General features: G+C 43.2%; 1 protein-coding gene across 1 annotated transcript in view; it reads left to right on the forward strand.

Moving 5' to 3' along the window:
- The first annotated feature begins 4,058 nt into the window (after positions 1–4,058).
- The window catches only part of SLC1A1 (solute carrier family 1 member 1), an 88,886-nt gene continuing 70,762 nt past the window's right edge, over positions 4,059–22,182 (forward strand). Inside the window, exon 1 of the mRNA XM_002742901.6 lies at positions 4,059–4,417. Coding sequence (XP_002742947.1) covers positions 4,327–4,417 — 91 coding nt within the window. The 5' untranslated portion in view covers positions 4,059–4,326. The remainder of the gene's footprint in view (positions 4,418–22,182) is intronic.

Genomic DNA, 22,182 nt, shown 5'->3' on the forward strand with positions numbered 1-22,182 from the left:
GGGAGATTTTTATTATTTCAAAATGTTTGTATATACTGAAATTTATTAATCTTTTATATTGTACTATTTTCAATGCATAATTTAAATGAACATAAAACAAGTATGCACTATAGAGGCTTTAAGTGTTGTTGGACTCAGAAACCAATACCCCAAAATATGGCATTTTGACATGCTGAAATGGAGAAACCTCAAGTTCTCTCTGACCTCCCCAGCCACCATCTCTCACAAAGAAGTGGAAGTGCCTTTATCTGCCTAAGAGTCAGACCCACCAAAGAAAATAATTGTTTGTTCTTCTTCCCCTCCCTGTAAGAACAAGAATGTAACCACACTAGAAGAGACACTTTCACTATCAAAGAGAACTATTCACAAATTAATCTGTGTTCAGGGATCCATTCATTCCCCTAGTAATTCCCTCAGCAATTTGTCTTCTCCCTACCTCCCACAACCTGTTTTACCAGGATTCAAGCCCCCATTCTTTCTGTAACCTCAAGATGGTATATAAACTGCTGTACCTCATTGGGAGGTTAGGGCTTAATTTGGAAGGCTCCCATGTATATGTGTCAAACACATTTGTATGCCTTTTTTCCTATTAATAAATCTGCCTCTTTCCAGGCCAGTGGCTCAAGCCCATAATCTCAGCACTTTGGGAGGTGGAGATGGGTGGATCACAAGGTCAAGAGATGACCATCCTGGCCAATATGGTGAAACACTTTCTCTACTAAAACTACAAAAAAATTAGCTGGGTGTGGAGGCACACACCTGTCGTCTCAGCTACTCAGGAGGCTGAGGCAGGAGACTCACTTGAACCCACAAGGCAGAGGTTGCAGTGAGCCGAAACCATGCCACCATACTCCAGCCTGGGTGACAGAGCGAGACTACGTCTCAAAAAACAATAATAATAATAATAATAAATAAATCTGCCTCAGGTGAGTGATTTTGCAGCAAATCTTCAGGGGACCAGCGGCCTTGGTCCCTGCCATGTGAAAGTGCAATGGGTGATATAAGGCCCCTTGCACCTCTAAAGGGCAATTCCTGTTAATCAATAAGCAAGCATTCTCATGGGTCTGAAGTGGTTCAGGGTGTGTCGATGACAGGCAAGTATTAAAAGATGGTGTTAAAAGATGTCTGTTCAGGTTGACTCCAAGTAAAATTGGTGATGATATTAGTTTTGTGCCAGAGTGTCCTAAGCCTTTCACACCCATTATTATATTAAATTCTTAAAATAGCTCCAAGAGGTAAAGATAATTAATGCCCCCATTTTACAGATGAAGAAACTGAGACATAAAAAATTTAGCAAGTTGCCCAAGGTCACTGAGCTGATAAGTGATGGTGCTGGGATTTGAACTTAAATACCCCCAGAACCCAGGTGTAATTGTCTTACTACAACCCAAATAGTTGTGATGTACACATAGATTCTCAGATGCTTCCGCTTTTTTCTCCCTTCAGGAATGTTTATTTTGTAAGTACTGCCCTATCTACAACTGTGATGAGCATGGGTATGCTTATGGTTGACCCTTTTTTTTTTTTTTTTTTTTTTTTTTGCTTTTTGTTTTTTGAGATAGGGTCTTGCTCTGTCATCCAGGCGAGAGTACTGTGGTGCAATCAAGGCTCTCTGCAACCTCAAACTCCTGGGCTCAAGCCATCCTCTTGCCTCAGCCTCCCAAGTAGCAGGGACTACAGGTGTATGCTACCATGTCCAGATTATATTATTATTTTTTTTTGAGATGGAGTTTCACTCTTGTTTCCCAGGCTAGAGTGCAATGGCACAATCTTGGCTCTACAACCTCTGCCCCCCAGGTTCAAGCAATTCTGCTGCCTCAGCCTCCCAGGTAGCTGGGATTACAGGCATGTGCCACCACGCCCGGCTATCCCAGATTATTATTAAGTTTTGTAGAGTCAAGATTTCACTATATTGCCCAGGCTGGTCTTGAACTCCTGGCCTCAAGTGACCCTTCTGCCTCAGCTTCCCAAAGCACTGGGAATATAGATGTGAGCTGACACACCAGCTCTATGGTAGACACTTTAGAAATACAAAAGATAGAAGGCAAAGATGACCATTGTTAAAAATTTTGGCATATTTCTTCTGGTTATTTTTTCTAAGTACATGGTTTTTTTCCCATCTGCTTGTTGGTTGGTTTAATTTTTGTAGAGACAGGGGTCTCACTACGTTGCCCAGGCTGGTCTCGAACTCCTGGGCTCAAGCAGTCCTCCTGTCTTGGCTTCCCAAAGTGCTGGGATTACAGGTGAGAGCCGCTGCACCTGGCCAGTATGTTTAATTTACATATATGTGACCAAATTGTATATACAATTTTAGTATTTCTTTCTTCCCTTTATATTTATAAATATAGATTTATAACATGCTATCCCATCCCATGATGTTAAAAACTTCATAAACTTCCTTTATATAGGCTGCATAAGGTAATATTGCTTGGCAGTTCCACATTATGTTTACCATTCATGTTGGACATTTGAGTTTTTTCCAGCTGCTTTTTACTGTGGGATAAATCTGTTCTCTCCTTTTTTTTTTTTTTTTTGAGAAAGGGTTTCACTCCCATCGTCCAGGCTGGAATGCAGTGACATGATCTCGACTCACTGCAACCTCCACATCGTGGGTTCAAGTGATTCTCCTGCCTCAGCCTCCCACAGTTGCCCGCCACCACACCCAGCTCATTTTTGGTAGAGACGGGCTTTCACCTTGTTGGTCAGGCTGCTCTGGAACTCCTGACCTCAAGTGATCTGCCTGCCTTGGCCTCCCAAAGTGCTAGGATTACAGGTGTGAACCACCGTGCCCAGCACTGTTCTCTCTTTCTTGATAGTTTCCCTTCTGACATTTCTTTACATCCTCCTCAGACACCCAGTAACTTTAATATTCCTCTACCCTTCTTTCTCTCAAAGTTTACTTTCTAGAAAGGAGATGATAAACTCATTCATACCAAAGTCTACGGGGTTGTAAATCTTAATCTATTATCGCTTCAAAGATGCTTGTATCAATTTACGCCAAAGGAATAACTCTAATTGTGAGGATTTAGTCATTAGAAAATCTAGTAGGGGAAATTCTCCCTACCCGCAATCAGGGTAGATTCTACCATAAGCAAAAAGTGTTCCAGGCTCGCTTAATATTAGGAAAGCTGGTAAGAAGACAGCTTACAGCTGTGGAGGTACTCATTTGGTAAGGGGAGAGAAAGAGTTTGTGCGAAAGTGAAAAAAAAATGGGTAGAAAAATGGGATAGAATCAGAAATTCACTTAGCAACACCAAGTATATTTGGCACCACTAACCTAGTTTCTCCTGTGTTTGCCTTTCCAATGGGTTTGGCCTTAGGGATGGGCCGCCCACTTTCTCCCCAGAACAGCTCCCCGGTGGGTTCTCAGTCCTAATTACTGCACCAACTCTCCAAGCTCCGGGGCCTGTGGTCACAGAGCAAGTCCCAAGGAGCGGAAGTAAAGTTCTAAGAGGCATCACAATCTCCGTGTGCAGGGATCACTTCCAAGCCCAGTGTCCACAGACAAATCACCTCCCGCGACTCGAAGAGGAGAGTTAATAATCCCTGTGGGGCAACGGAAGCTCCGCATTAAAGTTTCCAAAGCCCTGTTCTGCCACAGGACTCCGTTCTCTCCTCACAGAGGCTTCAGGCTTTTGCGGCTGCTGTCAAATGCCAGCCTGCGTGCCGGGGCAAGAGAGACCCAAGGCAAAATCAGTTTCCCCCAACTCCAAAGGGCACCGGTTCTCCAGGTGCCAGCACTGGAAATTGCTGGTGTGAAGAAAGGAGAGGGAGGCGTGCAGGATGAAGTTCACGCCAAGGGGGGTCAGTGGCTCCGCCTCTCTGGGGTAGGAACAGAAGAAAACCCTAAACCCAAAGACCTAAGGTGGGGACGTGGAAAGCGAGACAAACTCCAGCGGAAGGCTGTGGAGTAAGACGCAGGGTTCCCAGAGAGGCCGCCCCAGCTCCTGCCGCAGCGCTGGGCGCCCTCCCACGCCTGCTCCCTGGGGACCCCGGGCGCCCCACGCACGCACCCACCCTCCCTCCCCGGGTTCGCCGCTCCTCCCTCCTGCCTCGCTGGTTGGCCCGGGCGCCGCCGAGCGCGGCGGCGGCAGGAGGAGCCGGGCGCGCCTGCCACGCAAAGCCACCAGGCTGGCAGGGCGGCTGGTGCGGTGCGCGATCCCAGGTGGCAACAGCAACGGCGGTGGTGACAGCGGCGACTGCAGCGACCAGCGCTCACCTCTCTCCTATACACCCGCATCTCGCCAGCCGCCTAGCAGCCAGCGGTCCCCGGGTCGCCTAGCACGCGTGCACGGCCGAGCTCCGCGCACAATAGCGGCGACCGCCATGGGGAAACCCGCGAGGAAGGGATGCGAGTGGAAGCGCTTCCTGAAGAATAACTGGCTGCTGCTGTCCACCGTGGCCGCGGTGGTGCTAGGTGAGCGACGCGGTGGGTGGGAGATGCGCGCACCCTCACGCGCTCCCTGCGCCCAGGCCGCGTGCGGCAGTGAGGGTGGGCTTGGCGCTGGCGCACTCCGTGCAGGGTCCCTCGGCGCCCCCTAGGTCTTAGCCTCGCCCCACTCTCCTGGCCGGGGCTTTACCCCAAGCGATCTGATTACTGCACACTAAGAACAAAGCTCCTCAGGGACTCGCATGTGAGTGCTCTTTGAGCTGCTGGTTCCTGCTCAAAATGATCAAAGGGGCTTGGGGGTGGAAAAGGAAGCAAGCAGCTCTCGATTCTGCTCGTTTGAAAACAGGGTTCGATTTTTTTCTTTGTTAATCTTGCACCGTATCTCCCCCTACCACCGACACCTTTCTCATCCCCCACCCCCAGCCACGCTGCCTGGACAGAGATTGAGTGTGGATTACAGTTCTCAGTCGAACTGGAAGAGGCACCTTGGCCTCCGGGATGGGCCGGACCCTTAGGGACGGGAGGCTGAGAACGTTGCCGCCGCTCACCCTGGGCAGTGCGTGGAAAGGTGCCTTACCACGCGGCAAGCGCCAACTGCCTGCACTCGGGCTCTGAAAAGCTGCCAGTTTCATGCCTGAATTCTGGGATGTGCCATTGTGGCCCACGGGAGGTTAAGGGGAAGAGAGCTAAAAGAACTCCTGCCTTCCTTGCTCTCCACGTTGTTTTTGTATTTAAAATAATGTTTAAGTCATTCTTGCCTGTTTTAAACAAGGGTGTATTTAAGTGATCCACCCCTCATAGATCACTGGACCAGGTGGATGTCTGAGCCATTGCTCAGAGGTATGAGTTATTCCTTTTTTTTTTTTTAATTTTTTATTGCATTTTAGGTTTTGGGGTACATGTGCAGAACGTGCAAGACAGTTGCATAGGTTAGATTCTGATTGTGTGTTTTCTAGCTTGGGCCTGGGGATGCAATTCCTTGGGGCTAGGGCCCTATCTGTCTCCTTTTCCTGTGATAGCTCCAAAGTAGGGACTCTCGGCAGGTAAGGGCTGTTGCACCCTCCGGGGAATGTGGATTCCTTGGCAGTCTCCACCTTCCCTTTGGAAACTGCAGAAGTGTCTGCTGAAAACACAAGTGGGGACACCTTGTCCCCTCCCAACCTCAAGTTCCTTTCCAGTTGCTGCTTCCAAAACACAAGTGGGGACACCTTGTCCCCTCCCAACCTCAGGCTCCTTTCCAGTTGCTGTTTCTAAATCTCAGAATACATGGTGTTACCTCCTTTCCCTCTGAACCCCCCTCTCTCCCTCAGGGTGGAGGAAGGGGAGGGAAATGGCCTTTGGAAGTTAATGGGATTCTTGGGGTCAGACTGGATTCTCCAGAACCTTGTGCAAAGGAAAGTGAGGTTTCTAGTAAATAAATAACATCCTGGAATAGCCCTAGGAGAGGCTATTTGTAGGATGAAAGAAGGAAAGTAGAGAAGCAAATCTGGAATATTTTCCCCCAAGAAGTGCCCAGTGGTTTTGGACATTTTTAAGGGAAGGTTTATCTTACTCCACCATATTTAAATCACAGCTACAAAGAACAATTTTATTTCCTTTAGGGCAAAGAGAGGAGATTATTTTTCTAGTGACAAGAGTTGAGGATTAATTGTTAAAACTCTTTTTAAAGACGTTGAGAGAGGCTTACACCTGTAATCCCAGCACTTTGGGAGGCTGAGGCATGTGGATCACTTGAGATCAGGAGTTCAAGACCAGCCTGGCCAACATGGTGAAACCCCATCTCCACTAAAAATAAAAAATTAGTCAGGCATGGTGGCACATGCCTGTAATCCCAGTTACTCAAGAGGCTGAGGCAGAAGTATTTCTTGAACCCAGAAGGCAGAGGCTGAAGGCAGCCAAGATTACACCACTGCACTCCAGCCTGGGTGACAGAGCAAGAATCCACCTTAAAAAAAAAGAAGAATTTTAGAGGGCCAGGCTTGGTGACTCACACCTATAATCCCAACATTTTGGAAGGCCAAGGAGGGAGGACTGCTTGAGCCCAGGAGTTGGAGACCAGCCTGGGCAATGTGGTGAAACTCCATCTCTACAAACAAAATAAAACTAAAAAAAAATAAAAATTAGCATGGTGGTACACACCTGTAGTCCTAGCTACCTGGGAGGCTGAGGTGGGAGGATCACCTGAGCCCAGGGAGGTCAAGGCTGCAGTGAGCCGTGATCATGACACTGCACTTCAGCCTGGGCAATGAGAGTGAGACCCTGTCTAAAAGAAAAGAAAGACTTTTCAAGGTAAAAATTGGCTTGTGTCTCCCTCCTGATTCCCTGTGAAAGTGAAGTAATCCTGCCTTTTCAGCATGGGGCTCTCCAGAGACATTCACTTGTTACCTAAATGTTGCACAGGTGGTCAGCATGCCGATTCACTAGAGACTGGTTTGGAAAATATTTTAAGCAACTGTTCCCTGGCTTTTGGAACCAGTTGCATGAATACATCTTCAGGGTCAAGAAATACATGCCCATTTTGCAGACATGACCTTTGGTCTCAGATTGACACTTTCCTCCAATTTTAATGTGTGTGAGCTTGGTTTAGGTACTCTTCTCCAGAAAGGAAAGCCACTACTTAAAAATTGTTAAGTGCCCAGCTAAAATCTTCCTGGATATTGTTCCTTCAGATGGCAACAAAGGGCAGTCCTGCTTCTGGTCTGAGAAGTCTCAAACTTAGATCCGCCACTGCACACCATTAACGGGGGTCCTCTCTTTTCCTGTTTCTTCAGAGTACTGTGCCTGAGTGGAAAATCATACCTCTGTTTGTGTGGCCTGTAAGGGCTGACTTGTTTAACTGGCAGTGAAATTCCAGTGACTTAAAACAGTGATGCTGAGTCTATTCATAAGCTTTTGCTAGATCATGATAGTAAGAGTTTATTTTATAACTGCCTTAATTGATCTAGGAAAATCACAAGAGTTCTGATGTCGCCACCCTTCTGGACTTTTCAGCATGTGGAACTTAAAGAATTAAAAAACTGGCTGGGCACGGTGGCTCACACCTGTAATCTCAGCAATTTGGGAGGCCAAGGCAGGTGGATCACGAGGTCAGGAGTTCAACACCAGCCTGGCCAAGATGGTGAAACCCTATCTCTACTAAAAATACAAAATTAGCCAGGCATGGTGGTGGGCACCTGTAATCGCAGCTACTCGGGAGGCTGAGGCAAGATAGCTGCTTGAACCCGGGAGGTGGAGATTGCAGTGAGCTGAGATTGCACCACTGCACTCCAGCCTGGGCAACTCAAAAAGAAACAAACCTGTGAAATGTATTAACTATCATGACAAAGCATCATCTTCTGATTATAGCCATTGAAATGTTTGGTCCCTGACCAGGTACAGTGGCTCACACCTGTAATCCCAGCACTTTGAGAGGCCGAGGAGGGAGGAATGAGTGAGTCATGAGTTTGAGACCAGCCTGATCTCATCTCTATTCCTAAAAATGTAGTTTAGGTCCCTGCTATATATAACTCAGTAGCCCTAACTCTTTAAAATATTTGATTATGGAAATAAGGGACAAAGATTTTTATGAGCCAACTTAAAGCCTCTGATTTTTCTAGATATACCACATGAGGGAAAATGTAATAAAAGGTCATCTTTATTAGGTGTGAAAGTTCACTCTTTTCATGGACAAGAAAATGCTAAGAACTAACATTTCTCAAAATCTTGTTCACAAGATGAAGGGGTTGAATAGCTAGTTGACCATCTTTGTCAGTTTCTGTGACACCCTACATGGTCCTGAAAATAATATCTTGGATTTTCACAGGAAAATCCGCTACTAACATACCACTAGGAACATTTTCATGGCTTTCATTACAGTTCTCATAGGTTTATTCTCTGCTTCCATACAATGGCAGAATGAACGCAGAGCCTGGAGAGAAGAATCCTTGGGATTTGAATTCCCTGACTATCAAGCTCTATCATTTAGGCAAATTGTGTATTCCCTTCAAGCCTCAGTTTCCCCTTCTGGAAATTGGAGATATCAGTCATTACCTCATTTGTTATTACAGGTGATTAAGATAATGTGAAAATACTCAGTTGTGTGGCTGGAATATATTCAGCACTCAATAGTTGTTATTTTAAGGTAAATCGGAATAATTTGATTATGAGAAAATTAAAATTTTCTTATGAAATAAATTTTCTCATGCTATATTTTTTTCTCAGTTTTGCTTAGTGTCCAGCCTATAATTTAGTCTAGGGTGATTCAAGTGTTCTGATGCCATGCTTTGTCTGAGCTAATACCTGCCTCTGTAGTATTAGTCATTTTTTTAAAGGGGAAGTAGAATAAATCATTTTGTTTTGTGCCCCACACCCTAATCCTCAATTCATTTAAATACAATATTTAAATATATAATTTATATATATTCATTATATATTTAATTTATATTATTTATAAGGTTTTTTGCTCTAAGTGGGAATTCTGTCCCAGCAGAATTACTAAGTGAAAATTCTGCCACCCTTCTAATTCAGGCCACTCAATAATGATTAGATAGTACATAATGTTGTTAAGGTACTTCTTATATCCTTACCCTAGTCACAATATAAAACATAATCTTTCCAGACCAGTTATGCTGTTACTTCAGTCATTTGAAAACTCTATGATTTCAACTTAGAGATATTCAGATAAAGCAATAGGTATTGGGATTTACATGATAGATCTGGCAAGCTTATTCATTCTAAATTGTTTTCTTTGGAGTGCTAAGGAAGCAATCATGCATAGATTCTGATTCCATTGTCTAAAATCAGAAACAGTTCCTTCACGGTCTTAGTAATACCCTTGCCCAGCCTCATGTCTCCTACCCTGGAGCTCATGTAGCATGCATCTGGCCGTGCCAATTTGAGACGTGGCATAGGCTTTCCTGCTTTGTCTGTGAAGGCCCTGAGGGCAAGGCCCGGCCCGGCCACGCATCTGCACAGAACCTTGGCTCAGCTGTGTGTAGGAATATCCCTGCAGCAATCAACACTTCAGCCATTCGTTCAACAAATATGTATCAGACATCACCCACTATGCACCAGGGACTGTTCTAGAGCTGGGTCACACAACATGTCTGAGGGACTATGTTAACTTCTCTTCCTGGGTCCACAAGGGGCGCGGTTTCAAAGGCAAGAACTTCCCAGCGCAATGCCTCCATCCACCTCCCCATCCGGGAGCCTAGAGTTCTTCGTAGAACTTTCCTGTGTGGTGCATGGGCTAGGTAGACAGCCCAGGTGAGCTTACTTTGTTTAGAAAGCCCGCCAAAAGCTCCAAGGGAGGAGGCTTTGATCGCGGGCCAGGCAACCAATCCTATATCAGAGTCAAAGATCGATCACTCCAGAGGAGGTCTGGAAAAGCTCCTCTCACTGAACAAGAACTTAAATGCAGCGGAAGTAACTCCAGGGTTAAATTCCCCCTATTCCCTCACCTATACAGATTTCCTTCTCTGGAATCCCCTCCCCATTCTTGGGTGAGTGAGGCCCAAGGACCTGGGAAAAGATAGGGGAACAGTGAGCATCTTTGGGACACCCCCACAGCCCTGCTCCTGTCACCCGGTTACATGTTCTCATGGGACTTAATGTTCAAGTAGAGAGAGGTAGACCATAAACAGAACATATAGGTAAGCTACTGTATAGAGTGTGTTAGATGGGAATAGTGTTCCGAAGTAGTTTAGCACAGGGAGTGGGCTGGCAAGGTGGGGGGTTGCAGTTTTAAACAGGGTGACAAGGGAGGCCATACTGAGGAGGTGACAATTAAGACTGAGGAGAGGTGAAGGAACAAGTCGCACAGATACCTGGGGAGCATCCTAGTTTGTCTGAGAAACATCAAGGACTGGAATGAGGGAGGGAGAGAGTAGGAGGAGATGAAGTGAAGGTGAGGTCGGGGGGAGAGCAATAGGGTGGTTCAGGTCCAAGGTCCAGGCAAGGGTGGATGGGTGCCTCAGTGAAGCAGCCAGCAGTGGAACAGAATGAAAAAAACAGCTGCTCGAGGTTAACCTGCAGGACCTGGCTGGATTTGGTCCAAGGGAGAAGGCGTGGCCATCTCTAGCAGCATAGACAGTCCTGGAAGGGACACCAACTTGGAAAATAACATGGCAGGTTCCACTGTGGACATGTTGAGTTCAAGGAGCCAGGCGGTGTTTGGGTAAAGATAGGCAGCAAGCAGCTGGCTAAGTGAGTCTAGTGCCCAGGAGACAAATGTGAAGTGAAGTGTTGACTTAAGAGAGCATAACAGGCACCTGGTTAAGGCTTTGGGAATGAATGAACCTATTCTCGGAGAACAGGGAGAAGAGAAGACAAAGGCAGAGTCCTGGACAACCCCAACATTGGAGGCCTGGATAGAGAAGGGGCCCATAGGAGAAACTGGAAGTGGTGTGACAGAAATTAAAAACAGGAACAGTGATGGGTGAGAGACAGGGGCAGGAGTGAGGGAGTCTGGGGATGATGTTCAGCAGGATTGGGAAAACAAAAGACATAGACCTGACCTTCTGGGTTTTTATCTGGAGGCTCTTAGGTTTGAAAGAATTCAGAGAAAGTGGAAGTCACATTTAAAATCCAGAGAGTATTTTCTTTCCTTTCTTTTCTTTAAGAGACAGGGTCTCATTTTGTTGCTCAAGCTGGTCTTCAACTCCTGGCTTCAAGCTGTCCTCCTGCCTCAGCCTCCCAAAGTTCCAGGATTACAAGTGCCAACCACTGCACCAGCCTTGTTTTTTTTTGTTTTTTTTTGGTTTGTTTGTTTTTTTTTTTTTAAGGAGACCGGAGTCTAATTGAACCCGAAGAGAAACAATCATTAAAAATAAAAATGCAGCTGGACATGGTGACTCATGTCTGTAATCCCAGCACCTTGGGAGGCCAAGGTGAAAGGATTACTTGAGACTAGGAGTTCAAGACCAGCCTGGGCAACACAGCAGGACCCCTGTCTCTGCAAAATAAAAATTATATTAGCCAGGCATGATGGCATGCACCTGTAGCCCCAACTACTCAGGCGGTTGACGTGGGAAGATCACATGCGGCCAGGAGTTCCAGGGTGCAGTGAGTGTGATCACACCACTGTACTCCAGCCGAGGTGACAGAGTGAGACCCTGTCTCTAAATAATAAGAATAATAAATGCAGAAGAGAGAGAGAGAAAACAATGAATGATGTTGGGTGGAGTGAGGCTTTGGATAGTAAAAGCGTGAAGTGGGGGATCTGGTCACAGATTGGCCCTGAACAGAGAACACGACATTATAATCCTGGGATGGAAGGGAGGAGTTAAGGGTGAAGCACTGCATTCCTTTCCTGTGGCTATGGTAACAAATTACCACAAACCAGGGGGCTTAAAACAACACAGAATTTCTTTCTGAGACTTATGTATCCATTACTCTGTGCCAAGTACTGTTCTGAGTGCTATATACTTACTAATCTATATAATCTTTCCATCAAGGATATTTTCAGAAAACTGAGGCACAGAGAGTTAAGAAACTTTCCCAAGGCCAAGAACAGAGCTGGGATTCAAACCCTGGAAGTCTGGCTCCAGAAACTCTGCTTCTAACCACTATCCTCTCCTGTTGCTGTGTGGTGTTTTTCATCCTATATTCTGATTTTTCTGCCTCCCTCACCAACTCATGAACCCAACCCCGAGGAAAGGAATTTTGTATTGCTCTTCTCTGTGCCTACAGTATCTGTCACATTGCACAGTAGGCTGAATACATTTGTTGAATTGTTGAGCCATTTATGACCCAGAGAGTTAGTAAAAGGCTGTCCTTTTTGTCAAGGGAATAAAAGAGCCTAAAGCTTAGATCAAACTCTATTTCCTTCATAAATTCTCCTCTGCCTGTTTCAGCCCCCTCTGATCTATGTCAGCAACACAAATTAACACTTAATGAGTCTGCCTAAATATCAAGCATGTTAACCTTTTCTTTCTCAAAACTGGATTACAGACCCCTTGAGGTCCCTCTTTTTACATTTAACAGGCACTAAAAAATAAAATGAGACCATAAAGTAATGAGACTGACTCTTAAAAACTAATTAAAAATAATTTTTTAAGTGTATCTGATACTTACACTCTCTGGGTTTTTGTTTCTTATTAACAAGAAAGGGATTTAGATTAGCTGGGAGAGCAAAGAAGACTATTCATATGCCTACTACCATTTATAGGTAGTGGACTATCTGGTATGATGTTTGTTGAAAACAAAAGTTCTCAAATTGATTACTGCTGTCTGCCAAGGGCTTAGGATCAGGAACTAGTGGAATGTGTGCTGAGTAATTGTTAACTTGGGTTATAAAATCTCTCACAGTCCTTCTAGCTTTAAGAACCTTTAGCTCTATGACTGTATAGTCATTCCTCCGTACATTGCTTGGAGCCAGAGGAACTCTTCTGTAGGGAGCTAAGTGAGGATTAAAGGGCATTACCAGAGGATGAAATGACTTTGACATTGAGTCAACTGTTCTGTGTTTGAACTGCTGATCAGTGACATAAGGATAATAAATGTAAATTGTATACAGGGCTATTACCATGGTAATATGTTCTGTGTCCGTATTAGATTATTATGACAGTAATAGAAGCTCTAATATATATATATGTTTTTGAACTTTAGATATCTCTAACTTAAAATATTTGCGAAGTACAGAATGCTCCAAAACACTAAATAAAATAATAGTTTCTTTAAAATGATAGGAATAGCGTAGTTCCTATATCCTTAAAACCAGTCATTTCCACAACAGTAAATAATCAGTTTGACATAGGGAAAACAAAAAAAGCATAGTTATTCATACAGAATGGGGACTTTAGCTTTTAATGAGGAATATAGCTTTATGTTTATATATTTCTGAAAACTGATGAAAACAGATAAGGTTTCTTGTTGATTCATATATATTTAATTTGTATTAATATATTTATTCCATAGCATGCCACAGACATGACAATATTAGCAAAATAATGAGCACTACTAATTGGTTTCCACAATATCTTCTAGAAATGTGGGAGTTGATAGTGGGTTAAGTTCATTAGAATATATATATATATGATATTGCTTATACTTTCTTTAAAATACTGAGAGATATGTGTTCTCTCTGTCTCTCTCTATATATGTATATATAATATGTATCTCTATCATCTATCTATCTCACTTATCCCCTTAGTTAAGTACCTTAGAGAAGAGATCTTTCTTCTGGTGTAGCCAAAGTTCTACATATTAAAGAATTATAAAGAGAATTTGAGCTTTGAATGCCTGTGCCTGATGTTTCATTTTTGCAGCCAAATCAGAATCAGATTTGAAGCATCACTGAAAAGATTCTGAAAATCTTGGTTGTTCTATGCAAGGTATATATAAATCAAGTCTACCAAATCAAAACCCCAAACAAAATGATCTAAACACAAAATTATAAAATGAATCTTGAAAATGATTTTACATATTAGACTCTGCACATGCAGGTTGGAATACATAATCTTTTTTTTTTCTTTGAGAAGAATACATAATCTTAATGCTACCTATTGGGAAGACTTTGAATACAAATTGCTAATGCCTGGCAAATATTGAATATCTTGTTAGATGTTGCTTAATTTAAGATATGGTGTTTGTGGTGGCAGGTGCCTGTAATCCCAGCTTCTGAGGAGGCTGAGGCAGGAGAAATCACTTGAACCTGGAAGGCGGAGGTTGCAGTGAGCTGAGATCACGCCACTGCACTCCAGCCTGGCAAGAGAGCAAGACTCTGTCTCAAAAAAAAAAAAGATATATGGTTAGTATAGTAAAATTACAAAATAGAAATTGCCCACAGGTCAAAAATTTGAGTACTGGACATAAGAAATAAAGGAAGCATCCGGGTATGGTGGCTAACACCTGTGATCCCAGCACTTGGGGAAGCCGAGGTGGGCGGATCACCTGAGGTCAGGAGTTCAAGACCAGCCTGGCTAACATGGTGAAGACCCATTTCTACTAAAAATACAAAAAAATTAGCCAGGTGTGGTGGCATGCACCTATAATTTCAGCTACTCAGGAGGCTGAGGCAGGGGAATTGCTTGAACCTGGGAGGGGGAGGTTGCAGTGAGCTGAGATCACACCATTGCACTCCAGCTTGGGCAATAAGAGCAAAATTCCATCACACACACAAAAAAAAAAAAAAGAAAAAGAAAGGAAAAAAGAAAGCTTCAAATGAAGACACACTGCATAGAAAATTTTTGTGTGCAAATTCAGGATGTGGTGGAGCTCAGATGAATAAAGCCTGGGTTATGTCAGACAAGGTATAAACAGGTCAGATTAGAAATCAGTCATTACAGAGCATGTATGCATGTGAAAAAGAGCCCTTGCTTATAAAGAAAGAAAGCTTTCCACATTAATTACTTGTGAGAAATTGTGACTACCTTTAACAGAACCGAGACAGAAAATAACTATCCTAGAGAGTCCATGACACACTGGCCTGGTGCCAGGGAAGCTGTGTTCGCCTGAGGAACTGCAAATTTCCCATGTCGCTGGAGATCTAGGGTCACATATGCTCTGGCAACTCAAGCACTCTCAAATAAAATGAACTCATTTTAGATGACACTGAGTGGCCCATTTAAATCCTCCATAGCAGTGTCTGTTAAAGTAGTAAGTGTTTTAAATGACCTTTTCTATTTTGCTGGTTTTGTTTTGTTTTGTTTTGAGACAGAGCCTCACTCGGTCACCCAGGCTGGAGTGCAGTAGTGTGATTTTGGCTACTGCAACCTCCACCTTCCAGGTTCAAACAATTCTCCTGCCTCAGCCTTCCAAGTAGCTGGGAGTCCAGGTGCCTGCCACAACTGGCTAATATTTTCTGTATATTTAGTAGAGACAGGGTTTCACCATTTTGGCCGGGAGGGTCTTGAACTGCTGACTGCAAGTGATCTGCCCACCTCAGTGGGATTACAGGTGTGAGCTGCCTCACTCCAGAGATTGATTTAGAAAGAGTTAATCCACTATACTTGCTCAGGGAACAGCCCCAAACTGCAACAAAGAGTGCGCTGTTGTAATTGGTACACTCCACAGTAACACCTCTGTTAATGGAAAGGAAGTGTTTCAGTGACTCACTCTGCCAGAAATGTTACTAACCTTACTTTGAAAAATATCTGCTGACTGCCTGTTCCATTACCAAAGGTAGAATATTTCCTTTCTAGTAAATAGTCCTGTACTTTCTGGGATGGACAGACCTCATCCCAGCTCACAGGTGCTTCACATTCCTCTCCCAGGCCCAGCCTCAGCTATGTGAGCTCAGGGCAGTGGTCCCCACTCAGACAAGACAGGGAGGGATACAGTGCCTTGTTCTCTGCTACTAAGCCCTAGAACCAGCCCTGAGAGACAAGGCGTTCCACCAGTCACTCTGCACTCAGGCTGAGGTCACCGCTCCCGGCCCCTTCTTAGTCTTGGAGTCCCTCACTGAGTCCAAAACAGGACAATTGTCACAGCAGATCTCCACACATCTAGGAAGGCTCTTGATAGTAGCATCAAGTGACTCTGCTTGGTCTGCATATTGAAGCAATAGTGGTCTTTGGGACTGGAACCTGGCTTCAGAAACACCTTCAGAGAGGGTCCACATGGCCACACAGTGTGTTTATTCTTACAATCTCTCTGAGACAACTATTCAGATGTAACAGTTTCAAATGGTTAAAACTACAGCGCTCACTCAACCAAGGGGGAAATCCTTATAGGAGACAGCTTGGGTGAGATTGTACAATTATTTTTCTACAACTGTTCTGTTGCTTAAGAGTTATCTAGTTACTTATAATTCAGTAAGGAATTAAGTCAGCAACAAAAAATGCACCATTACCAGAAATGCCTAAAGTACAGACAGCCTGACTTCTCAGCCTCTCCCTATTACTGGAAAATAAACTGATACTGCTCAATTTCTGTGGGTATCTCAAAGACTTTTTTTCTGAGCCACTTAGCCATTTTTCAGGTTTCATTTAAGATTTACCCAAATTTAAAAAAAAAAAAAAAAAAGATTTACCCAAATTTTGGGCCAGGCACAGTGGCTCACACACACAAAGTGCTAATTCCAGCACTTTGGGAGCTCAAGGCAGACAGATTGCTTGAGCCCAGGAGTCTGAGACCAGCCTGGGCAATGTGGTGACACCTCATCTGTACAAATAATGCAAAAATTAACCAGATGTGGTGGCTCACGCCTATAGTCCCAGCTACTCAGCGGTCTGAGGTGGGAGGATCACTTGAGCCTGGGAGGTTGAGTCTGCAGTGAGCCAAGATAATGCCACAGCAGCACTCTTGCCTGGGTGATAGAATGAGATCCTGTCTCAAAAAAAAAAAAAGAAAAGATTCCCTAAAGTACGAGAGACACTGAGAGAGAGAGTGACATACTTTCTCTTTTGAAAATTCTCTCTTGTGGCTAAGTAACCCTAATATCAGTATTTATTGAGAGTTTACTGTAATTATCTCCCATTTGACCCTCAGCACAATGAGTTAGGGAGTTCCCATTTTAGCAGATGAGGAAACTGGAATTTACAAGGCTTAGGTCATGTAGTTGAGCACACAGTCAGAGCTAGGATTAGCACCCAGGACTGTCTTGATTCCAAAGCTTAGGTTATTAATTATGAACCATTAAGCAAGTCTTCTTCCTTCCTAGCAAACCTAACACAGGCTTTATTCTTGCAAAGTAGCGAAATAAAGCCTATTCTCCTCCTTCTTGCTTCATCCTTTGTCAGTCTTGTTGCTCTTCTTTATCATGTGTGCTTAGTCCTTTCCCCTACACTTCTCCTACATAAATCTTCTGTTTCTGTTTGAATTCTAGTGGAACTTGTCTGGTTGCTTTCCCAGAACTGTTGTACATTCATCCCCTAATCCTTTTGCTCAAATGTTTTACTCACTGTTAACCTGCCCATCCTTGAAGATGGATCCAATCCCCACTTTTGTCCTGTAGATTTCTCTGACAGTGGTTGGAGATAATATCCCTTCTCCGCATTCTTAATCCTTGATTTGTCGGCATTTGCACTATCATTCCCATGCCTGTTCTGTGGCAGACATCACTAATTGATTACAGAACTCTTCACTACTGAGCTCTGTCATGTCCTCAGAATCCTCAAAACTTTGCTCCAGGCAACCACTGTTAATCAAGCAGAACTGGCACATAAGATGAAAAGTATTGTTTGTTGCTGGAAAAAAATCTATTCATTTGGCAACCAACTAGAAACTGAATTTAAATTGAGCAACTACTGATGATACTGGTAAGAGAAGAAGCAGAGTCAAAATCTGTTTTGTACTCTCAGTCCACTGGTGGCAATACATACACAATCACTAACATGATCCTGAGTGTGGTAAATGCTGCAAGAAGGCTGCAGCATGCTGTGAGCCTTCAAAGAAGACAGGTACAACTGGAAAGTTCCTGGAGGAGGCCATAGTTGGAATGGCCTTGAGCAGGTGTGGTAGGATTTCTGGGCTTGAAGATTAGTAAGAGCAAGCCTGCATAAAGGTGATGATATGAGTAAGGAGGGCTTATCATCTCTTAGGTTCAATTTCAATATTACATGGAACGATAATTAATGTGTTATTGTGCTTTCCCACTTTTTCTTACCTGTTTCCTAGGACAAGAATGCAGTACTACACAGTAGTAGTATCTAGCATCTAGCATGGCACTTACTTCACAGGAGGTGCCCCCAAATATTTTTGGCTTATTACAACTTTCTTCATTGAAAAATAAAAAATGTAAATCTCACCGAGCACAGTGGCTCACGCCTGTTATCCCAGCACTTTGGGAGACCGAGGTGGATCACAAGGTCAGGAGTTTGAGACCATCCTGGCTAACACGGTGAAACCTCATCTCTACTAAAAATACAAAAAATTAGCTGGGCGTGGTGGCACATGCCTGTAGTCCCAGCTACTCAGGAGGCTGAGGCGGGAGAATCACATGAACCCAGAAGGTGCAAGTTGCAGTGAGCCGAGATTGTGGCACTGTACTCTAGCCTGGGCAAAATAACAAGATTCTGTCTCAAAAAAAAAAAAAAAAAAGTAAATCTTTGACGAGCCAGTCTCATTGATCCCTTAGAAACCCACTCAGTTGTATGAGTTCTTGAGTGAAGACCATGAGGAACTCTTATGCTAGCCTGAGTCATCCCAAACATACTTAACTCCTGGACTGGGGACACTAGAAGAAGAGCAAGTCTGGTTACTAACAGTTCTGAAGCCATTTTAGTGTGAGCATAGCATAGCCCTGATGCTCCCACACTGGAGAGCATCTCTGTACCCTAAGGAAGCTCTGACCTTCTCAAGAAACCAGTGCCAGAGCCAGTCTGATCTCCAGAGAATTCTTTGGGCTAATAAGAGAAAATGGAATATCCATTTCTTTTTCCTATAATTGCACCATGGCTTGGAGTCTAATCAACCCTGGGTGGGTTTTCATCTGTGGTATTTAGCAACGCTTACACCATTTAGTGAATTTATTTTGGGATTTTCCCCCTCCAAGTATCATTATCCAAATTCTGCCCATTTCTCTCCCTGTCTGGAGATTATGTATGTGATAAGACATTAATTAGCCTGTCTGTCCTATCTGTTCCAGGATACTTTAAACAACTGAGTGAGCAAACACTAGGTGTGGTCATTAAAGAGTCTGAAAATAAGTTTTTACTTTTTTATTAGCAAAAGTTAATTGTCAACCAGAAGATGTAACAGGCTTGCTCCATTTCTGCTGTTGCTTCTTGAATTTCTTTCTTGCATGTGGAGAATTTTCTGACATTTCACAAGACTGAAGAGATTCTGAGCTCTACAGAGTGATGGAGATAAAGGTCTTGTTATCATAAAACAGCAAAGAGCACTGTGATTGGGTTTGAAAGATTTTGGATTGTGTTGCAGACAGTGCTCTTACTGGTTTTTAAAAACTTGACGTTTTCTTCTGTGTAGATTTAAATAATTTCTTTAAAGGCAGTAAGCTTTTATATTTAATTGAATGTTACCTTTCACTGTGCAATCTTAAGAGGAAGATTTTCTTTTATATATATATGTATTTTTATTGTACTTTAGGTTACGGGGTACATGTGCAGATCATGCAGGATTATTGCATAAGTACATTCACGGCAATGTGGTTTGCTGCATCCATCCCCCCATCAACTATATCTGGCATTTCTCCCCATATTATCCCTCCCCAAGCTCCCTACCCCTCACTGTCCCTCCTCTAGTCCTCCCCACAACAGACCCCAGTGTGTGACGCTCCCCTCCCTGTGTCCATGTGTTTTCATTGTTCAACAACTGCCTATGAGTGAGAACATGCGGTGTTTGATTTTTTGTTCTTCTGTCAGTTTGCTGAGAACGATGGTTACCAGATTCATCCATTTCGCTACAAAGGCCATGAACTCATTGTTTTTTATGGCTGCATAGTATTCTGTGGTGTATATGTGCCACATTTTCCTTGTCCAGTCTATCATCGATGGGCATTTCAGTTAGTTCCAGGTCTTTGCTATTGTAAACAGTGCTGCAATGAACATTCGTGTGCATGTGTTCTTATAATAGAACAATTTATAACCCTTTGGCTATATACCCAGTAATGGGATTGCAGGGTCAAATGGAATTTCCATTTCTAGGTCCGTGAGGAATCACCACACTATCTTCCACAATGGTTGGACTAATTTACACTCCCACCAACAGTGTAAAAGTGTTCCTATTTCTCCACATCCTCTCCAGAATCTGTTGTCTCCAGGTTTTTTAATGATTGCCATTCTAACTGGCATGAGATGGTATCTCAATGTGGTTTTGATTTGCATCTCTCTGATGACCAGTGACGATGAGCATTTTTTCATGTTTGTTGGCCTCATATATGTCTTCTTTTGTAAAGTGTCTGTTCATGTCCTTCACCCACTTTTGAATGCATATGTTTGTTTTTTTCTTGTAAATGTGTTTTGGTTCTTTGTAGATTCTGGATATTAGCCCTTTGTCAGATGGGTAGCTTGCAAAAAATTTTTTCCCATTCTGTTGGTTGCTGGTTCACTCTAATGATTGTTTCTTTTGCTGTGCAGAAGCTCTGGAGTTTAATTAGATGCCGTTTGTCTATTTTGGCTTTTGTTGCCATTGCTTTTGGTGTTTTAGTCATGAAGCCCTTGCCTATGCCTATGTCCTGAATGGTTTTGCCTAGGTTTTGTTCTAGGGTTTTTATGGTGTTAGATCTTATGTTTAAGTGTTTAATCCATTTGGAGATAATTTTAGTGTAAGGTGTCAGGAAGGGGTCCAGTTTCTGTTTTCTTACACATGGCTAGCCAGTTTTCCCAACACCATTTATTAAACAGGCAATCCTTTCCCCATTGCTTGTTTTTGTCAGGTTTATCAAAGATTGTATGGTTGTAGATATGTTGTATTGCCTCTGATGCCTCTGTTCTGTTCCATTGGTCTATATCTCTGTTTTGGTACCAGTACCATGCTGTTTTGATTACTGTAGCCTTGTAGTATAGTTTGAAGTCAGGTAGCATGTTGCCTCCAGCTTTTTGCTTAGAATTGACTTGGCTACACGGGCTCTCTTTAGGTTCCATATGAAGTTCATGGTGGTTTTTTCCAGTTCTGTGAAGAAAGTCAATGGTAGCTTGATGGGGATAGCATTGATTCTGTAAATTACTTTGGGCAGTATAGCCATTTTCACAATATTGATTCTTCCTAACCATGAACATGGAATGTTTCTCCATCTGTTTGTGTCCTCTCTTATTTCCTTGAGCAGTGGTTTGTAGTTCTCCTTGAAGGGGTCCTTTCCATCCTTTGTTAGTTGCATTCCTAGGTATTTTATTCTCTTTGTAGCAATTGTGAATTTGAGTTTGCTCTTGATTTGGCTTTTAGTCTATTATTGGTATATAAGAATGCTTGTGATTTCTGCACGTTGATTTTGTATCATGAGACTTTGCTGAAGTTGCTTATCAGTTTAAGGAGATTTTGGGCTGAGACAATGAGGTCTTCTAAATATATAATCATGTTGTCTGCAAATAGAGACAATTTGACTTCTTCCTTTCCTAATTGAATACCCTTCATTTCTTTTTCTTGCCTGATTGCTCTGGCTAGAACGTCCAGTACCGTATTGAGTAGGAGTGGAGAGAGAGGGCATCCTTGTCTACTGCCAGATTTCAAAGGGAATGCTTCCAGTTTTTGCCCATTCAGTATGATATTGGCTGTTGGTTTGTCGCAAATAGCTTTTATTATTTTGAGATACGTTCCATCAATACCTAGTTTATTGAGAGTCTGTAGCATAAAGCGCTGCTGAATTTTATTGAAAGCCTTCTCTGCATCTGTTGAGATATCCATGTGGTTTTGTCTTTGGTTCTGTTTATGTGGTGGATTACATTTATAGACTTGTGTATGTTGAACCAGTATTGCATCCCCAGGATGAATCCTACTTGATTGTAATGTATAAGCTTTCTGATGTGCTGTTGCAATCAGTTTGCCAGTATTTTATTGAAGATTTTTGCATCTATGTTCAGCATGGATATTGGCCTGAAGTTTTCTTTTTTTTGTTGAGTCCCTGCTGGAGTTTTGGAAGATCTTCTAAATTAGACATCATCTTTACCTTGAAGAAGAAAATTGTCTGTTTCACTGTCTTTTTGTAGCAAGATTGACCAAAACAGGTGGTAAATAATTTTCAACTGTCATGAAATACCTTTGCTAATAAGGAAATGGCCTCTGTTTGGATTATAGGGAGTTTCATGCATGTGATGTGGGGCTGGGTCTGTGTGTTTCCATATATGTATATTTCCTTTTTTTGTTTGTTTGTTTTTGAGATTGAGCCTCACTGTGTCACCCAGGCTGGAGTGCAGCAGCATGATCTTAGCTCATTGCAACCTCCACCTCCCAGGTTGAAGCGATTCTCCTGCCTCAGC

The sequence above is a fragment of the Callithrix jacchus genome, chromosome 1, assembly GCF_049354715.1.
Source record: "Callithrix jacchus isolate 240 chromosome 1, calJac240_pri, whole genome shotgun sequence".
NCBI lineage: Eukaryota > Metazoa > Chordata > Mammalia > Primates > Cebidae > Callithrix > Callithrix jacchus.